Raw genomic sequence first — 13,371 nt, 5'->3', positions numbered from 1 at the left:
ACCACACACTCTCACACACACCACACACTCTCACACACACATCACACACTCTCACACACACATCACACAGTCTCACACTCATCACTCAAACACCACTCACACCACACAGTCTCACACACATCACTCAAACACCACTCACACCACACACACACCACACACTCTCACACACACATCACACACTCTCACACACACACCACACAGTCTCACACTCATCACTTAAACACCACTCACACCACACACACACCACACACTCTCACACACACATCACACACTCTCACACACACATCACTCAAACACCACTCACACCACACACACACCACACACTCTCACACTCATCACTTAAACACCATTCACACCACACACACATCACACAGTCTCACACTCATCACTTAAACACCATTCACACCACACACACATCACACAGTCTCACACACATCACTCAAACACCACTCACACCACACACACACCACACACTCTCACACACACATCACACACTCTCACACACACACCACACAGTCTCACACTCATCACTTAAACACCACTCACACCACACACACACCACACACTCTCACACACACATCACACACTCTCACACACACATCACACAGTCTCACACTCATCACTCAAACACCACTCACACCACACACACACCACACAGTCTCACACTCATCACTTAAACACCATTCACACCACACACACATCACACAGTCTCACACACATCACTCAAACACCACTCACACACCACACACTCTCACACACACATCACATACTCTCACACACACATCACACAGTCACTTAAACACCACTCACACCACACACACACCACACAGTCTCACACACATCACTCAAACACCACTCACACCACACACACACCACACACTCTCACACACACATCACACACTCTCACACACACATCACACAGTCTCACACTCATCACTTAAACACCACTCACACCACACACACACCACACATTCTCACACTCATCACTCAAACACCACTCACACCACACACACACCACACACTCTCACACACACATCACACACTCTCACACACACATCACACAGTCTCACACTCATCACTCAAACACCACTCACACCACACACACACCACACACTCTCACACACACATCACACACTCTCACACACACATCACACAGTCTCACACTCTTCACTCAAACACCACTCACACCACACACACACCACACACTCTCACACACACATCACACACTCTCACACACACATCACACAGTCTCACACTCATCACTCAAACACCACTCACACCACACACACACCACACAGTCTCACACTCATCACTTAAACACCATTCACACCACACACACATCACACAGTCTCACACACATCACTCAAACACCACTCACACCACACACACACCACACACTCTCACACACACATCACACACTCTCACACACACATCACACAGTCACTTAAACACCACTCACGCCACACACACACCTTACAGTCTCACACTCATCACTTAAACACCATTCACACCACACACACATCACACAGTCTCACACACATCACTCAAACACCACTCACACCACACACACACCACACACTCTCACACACACATCACACACTCTCACACACACATCACACAGTCTCACACTCATCACTTAAACACCACTCACACCACACACACACCACACAGTCTCACACTCATTACTCAAACACCACTCACACCACACACACACCACACACTCTCACACACACATCACACACTCTCACACACACATCACACAGTCACTTAAACACCACTCACACCACACAGTCTCACACTCATCACTTAAACACCATTCACACCACACACACATCACACAGTCTCACACACATCACTCAAACACCACTCACACCACACACTCTCACACACACATCACACACATCACTTAAACACCACTCACACCACACACACACCACACAGTCTCACACTCATCACTCAAACACCACTCACCACACACACACACCACTCACTCTCACACACATCACTCAAACACCACTCACACCACACACACACCACACACTCTCACACACACATCACACAGTCTCACACTCATCACTTAAACACCACTCACACCACACACACACCACACAGTCTCACACTCATCACTTAAACACCATTCACACCACACACACATCACACAGTCTCACACACATTACTCAAACACCACTCACACCACACACACACCACACACTCTCACACACACATCACACACTCTCACACACACATCACACAGTCTCACACTCATCACTTAAACACTACTCACACCCAGTAGCGGCTCCAGACAATTTTGATTGGGGGGTCAATGGGGGGTCCTGGTCATTTAAAGGGGGGTCTCATGAAAACCAACAGAAAATACAGTGGACACGGGTAATAACTGCATATTAATGCTATAAACAAATAAAACAACACAGCATATCAACTACTTTGTTTTTAATTAATTAATCAATTGTAGTTTGCAAACAATATGCTCGAACTTTAATTGCCATATCCACACCCAGTGCCGCTGCTAGTCATATTGGTGCCCTAAGCATAATTCCATTATGATGCCTCCCCCCACCCTGAAATTTGCCAGTTTAACTTTTTATTACCAAACATATAACTCAATACCAATAACACAATAGCAGCATCGCAGTATAAAACCTAGGAACACTAAATAGAGAAAGTAAAATCTTCACAGCTTTGCTGACTTTGTCAAACATATGTAGAATAGCCAACACACACTACACATTTGAAAGTGCAAACTTTTCTTCAGTAAACAGAATTAGTAGCAGCACATCCACATTTCCCGAATTTAAGTTAATTAAACATGGACATACCTGCATGTGATGCACGGTCATCATCTCGCAGTTTCTTCTTCTTTCTTTTCTCTGATCCTGACTCCTAATGTCTTTTCGGGGCCATTTCCGTCTGTCACACTGCGTCAGGCGGACGCGCCATCAACCGGCGCTGCCGCGCGGACCGTACATGGGCGGGTGGTGGTGATATGGGATTGTTCGGCCGTGTTTTTTTTACATATACATGGCTAAAATGTGCCTGCCTAATCATTTTTCTATAGCCTAATGAAATAATATTAGATTTGAAAAAATGTTTTTCATTATGCTATTTTGGTGTCGCCTCAGCACTTAACTTGGCGTTAAGTTAACGTCACACGTCACTCAAAATGCAAACGTAATAGCTCATTTGCATAGCCCGTCCTTTTCTAGGTTGCGGGCTCTACGGCAAGTTAATGGTTAATTTGACTGCAGTGAATGATGTTTAATACTTTAGGGGAAAATCTTGGTATTAAAAAATGAACAATACATTTCTGACGTTATAATTAGCTATTAATGTTACCTGTCTACAATACTTTGTTCTCCATGCTCTGGTGATGCTTCCAACAAACAATCAAGTTGTGAATTTATGCGATCCCTTATTGCAGATAGGCGTCTTCTAAAATGATGATTAGGTTCTGTAGACATAATAAGAATGAATTGAACTCCTGACTTTATTTTAAATCAATCCCTTTGACCCGCGCTTTTGCAAAACTGGATGCTCCGACTTGCCGTAGAGCCCGCAACCTAGAAAAGGACGGGCTATGCAAATGAGCTATTACGTTTGCATTTTGAGTGACGTGTGACGTTAACTTAACGCCAATCGGCGTGCGGCGTTATTTAAACGCGTGGCGGCGTGTGACGTTAGTTTAGCGTCAAGCGGCGTTTATTTAACGCCTGGCGGCGTTAAGAAATCGGCGTTTCAATATTAATACGGCGATTAAAAGCACGCGTTTTCTGACCCTGTTGGCTTTCCATAACAGCGCGTGGTAGCGGCGGCGTTTGCCACACCCATGACAGAAAACATATTTACAATCCAAACGAACTAAGCGTGTATGATTTAAATTGAGGCTGTCTTGGTTTCTCGGCTGGGCAATGGATTAAATCCCCAGTTAAATCCTCTCCGCCGTCAGGATTCCCACCATCTGTGCCCGCTGTAGCGCTCGATGAGGCGCCATTTCTTTCCATCTGCTCACCTGTCTCTTCCGCCCTTTTTTAGGTATGACAAAACGATCCATTTTTAGCTTCAAGAAAAGTGCGTAGCAGCTCTTGCGGTCGCGCGACAGCGCCTTGAACGCAATGACGCAAGACGCAGCGGCAGCAACGTTCATAGGGCGTCGCATTGATTCTGATGTTTATATTTTTTTATATGTCGATTAAATTATTAATTATTATTGTTCTGCGTAGTTTGAAGAGAACGATTTTTAAATCTTTATCCCGGATATATATTTTAATATATATCAAATATTTTTTAATCAGGAAGGGGTGGGGGGTCTAATGGGGGGTCAAGGCGTTTTTTGGAAGGGTCTTGAGACCCCCCAAGACCCCCCCTGGCGCCGCCACTGCTCACACCACACACACATCACACAGTCTCACACACATCACTCAAACACCACTCACACCACACACACACACACCACTCACTCTCACACACATCACTCAAACACCACTCACACCACACACACACCACACACTCTCACACACATCACTCAAACACCACTCACACCACACACACACCACACACTCACACACACACATCACACACTCTCACACACACATCACACAGTCTCACACTCATCACTTAAACACCACTCACACCACACACACATCACACAGTCTCACACACATCACTCAAACACCACTCACACCACACACACCACACAGTCTCACACTCATCACTTAAACACCATTCACACCACACACACATCACACAGTCTCACACACATCACTCAAACACCACTCACACCACACACACACCACACACTCTCACACACACATCACACACTCTCACACACACATCACACAGTCTCACACTCATCACTTAAACACCACTCACACCACACACACATCACACAGTCTCACACACATCACTCAAACACCACACACACACCACACACACACCACACAGTCTCACACTCATCACTCAAACACCACACAGTCTCACACTCATCACTCAAACACCACTCACACCACACACACACCACTCACTCTCACACACATCACTCAAACACCACACACATCACACACCACACACTCTCACACAGTCTCACACACATCACTCAAACACCACTCACACCACACACACACATCACACAGTCTCACACACATCACTCAAACACCACACACATCACACACTCTCACACACATCACTCAAACACCACACACATCACACACTCTCACACACATCACTCAAACACCACACACATCACATTAAAATCTCGTGTGTAATAGCAAACTGTATCGCTGCTTTAATTTATTAAGTAAAAGAGTCGTAGAGTTACTAACGAAGGGAATAAATGTCATTTAGCTCATCAGCTGCTGTCTTCAGAGCGACGCTAGGTGGCGTCATGGATCACGTTACACTTCAGTCAGTTTTACTGACGTATTTCTTCAATTCATTTTTAGAGCGCTTTCAGTTTGCGTTGCATCAATGCAGATGAAGAAGAAAACCAATAAAAGAATACAAGAACACACAGAACGTAAAATCAACAATGCAAGTAATATGAACAAAGAAGTTTAGGGGAAGTAAATACAATATAAATACACAAACACGCTATAGGCCAATGTGCAGCTCTCGTGGTATCATTGTAAGTCTTACAGCTGAGATAAACAAACATTACACTTTGTTAGCACATAAACTAACTTATAAATACTTTCAGGATCTTTGATGTTTTGTTAAAACCTGTATTTGTAAATGCCCAATGAAAAGCCTTTATTTCTTGGCGTCACAAAGCCACGCCATCCAATCAGGCGCTGCGGTCTCTGAGCGTCGCTTTATAAGTTGAGACCGGCACTGACTGACTGGACTCGGACAGCGGCAGCGCTTCTAACACGGACGGCTCGGTATGCGGTGATATCGGTCTTATATTATTGTGTTTTATCTGTCAGTTCACCACATTTAAATGCGCTGAGTGTCGTTTAGTTTGGTTGTCATTCCAGCAGCGATATCAATCATTTCAATGAATTGTGTTATGAACGTTTGTTAAAAGCTGAATATCATTGATTTCATTTTCACTAACAATCGATGTCGGATGTGGACTTTTCCCCGCAGGGTGTTGGACGAGTTCAGGTTCACTTTAGGGTTGATAAAGCACAAACATGAGCACTTCAGTGAGCTGTAAACTGAATAAAGATGTGAAACATCACTACATGGATCTGTGTCAGCCTGATCAAGTTCAGCTGATGTACGTCTGGATCGATGGAAGTGGAGAAGGGTTGAGATGTAAGAGCAGAACTCTGGACTCGCATCCCAAAACCATCCAAGGTACTTCATCACACCATCACAATAGACTCGAATATAAGAGACAAAGTTCTTCTCTTTCATATTGAATGAATAACAACTGCATGCATTTGGTGTCAATAAGTGAACCGAGGAAATAAAGTAACAACAGGTTGTTGTAGTTGAATTCTTCCAGTGTTTGACTTGCTCACATTCTGGACGCAAATGGTTTCTTGTGAAATGGGAATCATTTGATTTTGTGTGGTCCTGTGAGGAAAAACGCTTCTGAATCAAACCCAACGTAGTGAAATATCATAACCGCTCCTCAGGAGAAGAATTGAGTCAAATCATGTTTGTTGTTGATATAAAATCAGGGAAAGTCTGTGAACCGTTCGGTCTAATACAGTGACGCAAATGTGTTGACTTTACTTATGATTCTTATTGTCATTGAAGATTTGCGGTGTTCTTTCGCTTCAGAGCTCGCCGAGTGGAACTTTGATGGCTCGAGCACGTATCAGTCTGAAGGATCTAACAGCGACATGTACCTGATTCCTCGAGCCATGTTCAGAGATCCCTTCAGGAGAGATCCCAACAAACTGGTGCTGTGTGACGTTCTCAAATACAACCGCAAACCTGCAGGTGACTCGTCTGATGTTGCTTACAAGATCACATCATACCAGAGCATGTCTTGCACTAACCCAGTCTTTCTGGTTATTGTCTCTGCCAAGAAACCAATTTGCGTCACACGTGTGAGAAGGTGATGGACATGGTGCGGGATCAGCAGCCGTGGTTTGGAATGGAACAGGAGTACACTCTTCTGGGCATGGATGGTCGTCCGTTCGGATGGCCTGCCAACGGTTTCCCTGGCGCTCAAGGTGTGTATCATAAATCCTGCGTGTTGTGTTGATGGTATGAAGTGCGACACTGGCCTGACAAACCCAAGCTGGTTTAGATCCGGTTCAGCTGTAGCACAACTCGGGTGTGTTCCAGAGTTTGTGAGTCATGTGCACCTGAAAGTGAAAGACGCGTGCGGCAAACAGCCAATCACAGGGAACATGGAAACATCATCAGTTTGTTTGACTTCTCACGAGTATTGGCACAATTCACTTTTCTGTTTAAGAGATTATTACAAAAAAATCGAATGAATTGAAACACATTTACGAGGCCGAATAAAAACTGCAGTGAAAGTTAAAGGCAGTGACTGACTATATCAATACAGAATCAACTGAACTTAAATGATTTATATAGGTTTACAAGAAGATCAAAAGATAATATGTAAACTTCATTACTTTAAAATGCTTTATATATTAAAATTTGTTTTTATACAAATATAGTTATATTAATTGAAATGCTATGTTTAAGATGAATTAATAAATATTTATTATTAACTCTTATAATAATTATATGACTGTTTTGAATTGTAATCAATAAATGTAAATATACAATACAAATAATCACTTGGCAGCAAAAGAGTTTTGCTCCAACATGTTTTTACATTAAACTTTATTTAATTTGGAGCGACAGATACGAGGGGAGTGGTATACATCAGATATACGTCACTTTCTCACAGCTGATTGGTCCCGTTTTGGTTTGCGATCTCTAATCCAGAATAAAAGATGTGTAGCCTAAATTACCATGGCGACAAAACCCGCTCAGAACCAATCCACTTTCTTGAGCCCGAAACGTATGATCAAACTAAACGCAACCTTACTTGGGTAAAAACCCAAACCGGCTCTGCGGTACAGGCCACAGGACTGAAGACTTTGGTTTGTTCAGGGCCGTATTACTGTGGTGTGGGAGCTGATAAAGTTTACGGACGAGACATCGTGGAGGCACATTATAGAGCCTGTCTGTATGCTGGAGTGAAAATCTGCGGCACCAACGCTGAAGTCATGCCTTCACAGGTCAGGGGCTATCAAAACCATGACAATCATCTGACCTCTGTTGTCATCTGCTAACCTTACTGCGGTGGTGTTGTGTGTTCAGTGGGAATTCCAAGTCGGGCCGTGCGAAGGCATTGCCATGGGAGATCACCTGTGGATTTCCCGCTTCATCCTGCACAGAGTTTGTGAAGACTTTGGTGTCGTGGCCTCTTTGGACCCCAAACCCATGACGGGCAACTGGAACGGAGCCGGCTGTCACACCAACTTCAGTACCAAAGACATGCGAGAGGAAGGAGGATTGAAGTAAGTGACACCCGTGAGTGAGATCTCTTCTCCGTCAAGGGAAACTCATTCTCTAAACGCTTGCCCTTGGTTCTCTCTCTCGTGTGGTTGTAAATCTGTACGTGACTATGTCTTCGGTGGAACACAAAAGAAGATCTTTTGAGAAATATCACTGTGGATTTTTGTGCGGTTCAGTGTTTGATTATCGACATTCTTCCACGTATCATATTTTGTGTTCTGTAGAAGAAAGTCAGTTACTGAAGTCTTTTCATCTGTTCTTTTCTCATACGGTTCATCAGGTCATTTATCAAACAACACACTTCTCACTTTTTTTATTCTGTGAAAACACACATCTGACCTGATAATGATACTGTTGTATTCTGACAAATTCACTGCTGTGAGACACAACTGGTTGCATTGGTTTAGTTTTTTTTAGAAGGAACCTTTGTGACCTTCAACGGAATGATTTCCATCCATTGCACTCAATTTCTCAAGAACACGGCCAGTGTGGCTTTCCTGTAGCTCAGCAGGCACTAGCAATGCCAAGTTCGTGGGTTGGACCCCAGGGGATTGCACATACTTAGAAACAAAAAAAATTATAGTATAAAGCAATGCAAGTCGCTTGGGATAAAAGCGTCTGCCAAATGCATAAATGCAAATGTCTCATGAAGAATTATGACCTGTGATGTTGACACCCTAGAGTTTAAGTTCTTCATAGTTTTATACTCCGTTGTTATGTTATCAATTCTGAATGAGATTCAACATGTTGGTTCTTGTGTGTCCAGTGACACAACAGACACACGACAGTTAGTGGCGCAAGAACCCGTGAGGCATGTTTGAATGAATGTCAGTGGAATCCTCTGTTTCGCCACTCCAGTCATTTGGGTTTTTCTATGGCTTTAACGTTTTACATATTGACATGGCATGTATTTGTGTTTATCTGAAGAAATGAGATTTGTGTGTAAATGAGGGGAATTGTTTCTATTTGAATCACCATCATCAACAATCTTCACATGTCAAACTCTTCTTTTCCTCTTAGACACATTGAAACATCCATTGAGAGGCTGTCCAAGAGACACAAGTACCACATCCGTGTCTACGATCCTAAAGGAGGTCTGGATAATATCAGACGCCTCACCGGCCATCACGAGACGTCAAGCATCAATGATTTCTCTGCTGGAGTGGCTAACCGTGGTGCTAGCATCCGAATACCACGACCTGTAGGTCAAGAACAGAAGGGATACTTTGAAGACCGTCGTCCGGCTGCCAACTGCGATCCGTACGCCGTCACAGAAGCTCTGGTACGCACGTGTCTGCTTAAAGAAGATGGTGAAGAGCCTGTGGAATACAAGTGATTTATTATGTCACAGATGATCCTGTTGGGTTTTTAAAGTTTACTTTAAACTGGAAACAAAGGACTGTCATCGAATGATTTCTCTCTCTTAAACACTGACTGGTTTATCTCTCTATGATGCTACTGTTCTGTATATACAGTAAACGCACACATCTTGTGATTTCTCATCACCATCATCATCATCATCATCATTTCTCTTGAGGTGGAACATGATGATCAGAAAGCACAACTAATGATGTTTAATTACCATTAAAGTATGAATGAATGTAGTTACATGGCTTGCTGAGAAAATATAAGTCTGGCTCTTATAGCGGTTCTTCATCATGGTAACGTGCCACACGCTAGTATTGGACAGGTGGATTTTCTCTATTGTATCAATCAACGGTTGTTGTTGTATTAATCCATGGTTATTCAATGAAATGTGAAATAATACTGATCAACACATTTTTATTCGTAGAAAATAAATATGAACCAACTATGCACATTTAAATGACGCCTTGTGTAATGTTGGATATATAAATCGCTCATCCATTGTATCTCAGTTTAGAAGTCTTCACTTTTTCATTAAATCAGAAGTAACTGGTTTACCTCCTTGAGTCAAGACACTCCGATGCTTTGATGTTATCTGCCATAGCAGGCTGTTCTTTGTAAGCTCTGCAGCAATGTGTGCACACCTGAAGTTGACAATATATACCTGGGCCCGTTTTCACAAAACCTTTCATCTTAACACGGCGTTCTCCTAAACCACTGTAAAAGTTTAGGGTTAAGAGTTAAATTCTTGAAAGCTCTTCACAACGCTGCTGAGAGCACCTTTTACTAAGGAGCAGAAAGAAATCTTAAGGTAAGATGAAAGGGCTATGGATAGTGTCCACATGGTTTTGATCGGTAGAGTTTGGGTGTCTAATAGTCATTTAATCATATGTGAAAAGCATGTACTGTCCAATGTGTGCATATGAAAGATATAATTTACACAAATTCATAAGAAAATGTGAATGCTTTTTCCTTTAATGGCTTATCGCACGGGTCAACATAATTTCCTGTTTAGCGCTGCCTCTTCTCTTTCGGCTTTGAAACCGCATGGGAGAGGTGGGTTTTCTTTAGCATTCTATTATCTTTATTTTATTGTCTTTATTATTTTCCTTTTGCATATGTTCACTTCAGTTGATGTGTAAAATGGTATTTGAATTACCTGAGCAATCATTCTGGCCATTTTAACTCCTTTTAATTGTTTATGTCTATATGGGAATGTAAGCACAGGGTCATCAATGTTTGTATTTATTTTATAATTTAATGTTTTATTATATATATATATATATATATATATATATATATATATATATATATTTAAGGGCAATGGACACTCATAAATCTCGTAAAAAATAAAAGATCTGGGTAAAAGCACCCGTGTCTTATTGTTCCTGAACAACACAACTCAGAGAGTGAAGTATTTGAACTGGTGCAGTCCTACACTGGTTACACAGAAATATTATAGAATGAGGCGTCACGCTGACACATTTATATCAAGATTTTAGCATGAAGTCATACTCAAATGAAGATTATAAAATATACTCTTAAGTTACAAGTTAAACAAGTGAAGACTTTATTTGCAAAAACATGTCTTTTATTATTTAACGGTTTATAATTTTTTGTGTATTACAATTGATATTAATCAACTGCAGTTGGACTTTTTTTGTAAGTTATAATAACTATAAAATACAGATGACAAACATAGAAAAAAGATGATCACTGATAATTTACATTGGATGAGAGATATCACAGACTATGGTCTTTTTATTGACAGTAATGTTGGCGTTTTATCATTGGATCAGTAAAAAGCGTTTGATAGGGTACATCATTCGTATCTCTTCAAAACTTTGAAAGCTTTTGGGTTTGGTAAAAGTTTTGTTTCTATGATAAAGTGACTTTACACTGATGCTACCTGTTTGATAGGTATGGCTGGTGGCCTGAGCAATCCTATAAAGGTACTGAGAGGCATTAGACAAGGTTGCCCAATCTCAGGTCAGCTGTATAGTATGGCAATCGAACCTTTCCTTTGTAAACTGCGACATGGGCTTACAGGGTTAAAGGGAAAACACTATCGCTTCACAGCACTCTATTAAAGGATCCAAAGAACCAGTTTTTATCTCCTTCAAAACCCTCATGGCCAGCTGTTAAACAATTAGTCACTAATTGCAATCATTAGAAGCAATGCAGAGGCAATAATAAAGTTACACAATTACAGGAAGTATTGTCCAAATATGGGCAGAAAGGTGGAGCATGGTGATGAATTCTAATAAACAGAATGGGTTCACATTAGCAGGGGAGGAAGCACAGTCCAAATATGGGCTTAATAATAAAACAGGAAGCCGGTTGCCAGGTTTGTCCATAAATAGAAGTCTAAAAAGAGTCATGTTGGGCAATTTAAAAAATGGTAACAAAACCCACTACAAATGTGATTGCGCATGCACAGTGATTAACCACTACAATACAGAGTGCCAATATATAAATGCACACAGGAAACATGACAGCACACAAGGCCCTAATGTCTCTAACTAAAAAAATACTGAGTCAACCCGTGACACTGAATGCATGGGAAGTGTTTAATGTTTCAATAGTCGGTTTGTGGCTGAGAGAAGAACCTCTTCTATGCAATCCTGCAATGGAGGTGGAATTATTGCAGTCAATGTCACTTAGAGATCTAATGTGGCAACATTAAGTCAGCCCGACTGGTGCAAAATCTGCTGAAAAAAGTCAAAGACTTGCTTCCAGAAGACTTTATGCAACTATGTCCAGAAGAAGGAACTGTTCTTGCTTTCCCAGGTCTTGAAATTTCAGCTGCAGTTGGGACATGGCAGGAGGCAGAAGGAAGTTTGCTTACTTTTCAAATGCCGCAGTTGGGTCTTTTTTGTGACACAAGTAAGAAAACGTTGTACACTATATGTGTGAAGGTTTCACATCTTAAGACTCTTGAAGGACTAAAAGACACTTAATGGCAAGAAGAGCTAGGGTTGGATCCTTCACCGAAAGGCAGCTGGAGGACCTTGTACAAGATTTGTGGCAAATGGATTAATGGTGTTCCAACCTTACCTGGTGGTTTAATCTGGAAAAAGGGTTTTGTTTTAATATTTGGGAGTGTACCTTGGGGATGCCTCTATACAGCATAAAAATTGGGATGGAATAATGGCAAAAATGGAGGGTAGACTCCAGAAATGGAAGTGGATACATGCTCAATTGTCTTTTAGAGGAAGAGTTTTAATAACAAATAATTTGGTAGCATCAGCCTTATGGCATAAGCTTTGGTGTGTAGACCCCCCTACTGGACTCTTATTAAAATTGCAGGCAAAACTGGTTGATTTAAATACTATAAAGGGGTGAAAGATTTAGATGTGTTTGTATTACAGTGGTGTTTTAATTAAGCATTTTGTACTGTTTTGGAAGAAGATTAAATTTTTAATCTTTTGCTTTGTTGATGTGAGTGTGTTATTGGTACTATTGTGATTGAAACTGATTTAATAAATGTATGAGTTGAAAATCAAATCAAATCTCTCTCTCTCTTGACGTATCTCACCGCCAGGTTTGAGC

The 13,371-nt window shown here is 41.7% G+C and overlaps 1 protein-coding gene across 2 annotated transcripts; it reads left to right on the top strand.

The window, feature by feature from the left end:
* The first annotated feature begins 5,791 nt into the window (after positions 1-5,791).
* LOC306889393 (glutamine synthetase-like) lies at positions 5,792-11,077 on the top strand. Of its 2 annotated transcripts, none has more exons than XM_079448278.1 (7): positions 5,792-5,894; positions 6,103-6,315; positions 6,748-6,909; positions 6,999-7,145; positions 8,047-8,174; positions 8,257-8,456; positions 9,475-11,077. In XM_079448278.1, the coding sequence occupies exons 2-7, from the start codon at positions 6,150-6,152 to the stop codon at positions 9,788-9,790; spliced, it is 1,119 nt and encodes a 372-aa protein (XP_079304404.1). In that variant the 5' UTR covers positions 5,792-5,894; positions 6,103-6,149; the 3' UTR covers positions 9,791-11,077. The 2 variants fall into 2 exon arrangements, with proteins under 2 accessions (XP_079304404.1, XP_079304403.1); XM_079448277.1 differs by having other exon boundaries at positions 5,855-5,894; positions 6,724-6,909; positions 9,475-10,450.
* The last annotated feature ends 2,294 nt before the right edge of the window (positions 11,078-13,371 follow it).

The sequence above is a fragment of the Barbatula barbatula genome (genome assembly GCF_947034865.1).
Source record: "Barbatula barbatula genome assembly, chromosome: 24".
Lineage (NCBI taxonomy): Eukaryota > Metazoa > Chordata > Actinopteri > Cypriniformes > Nemacheilidae > Barbatula > Barbatula barbatula.
The sequence above is the reverse complement of the archived record's forward strand: the minus strand, read 5'-3'. Positions and strand labels throughout refer to the sequence as shown.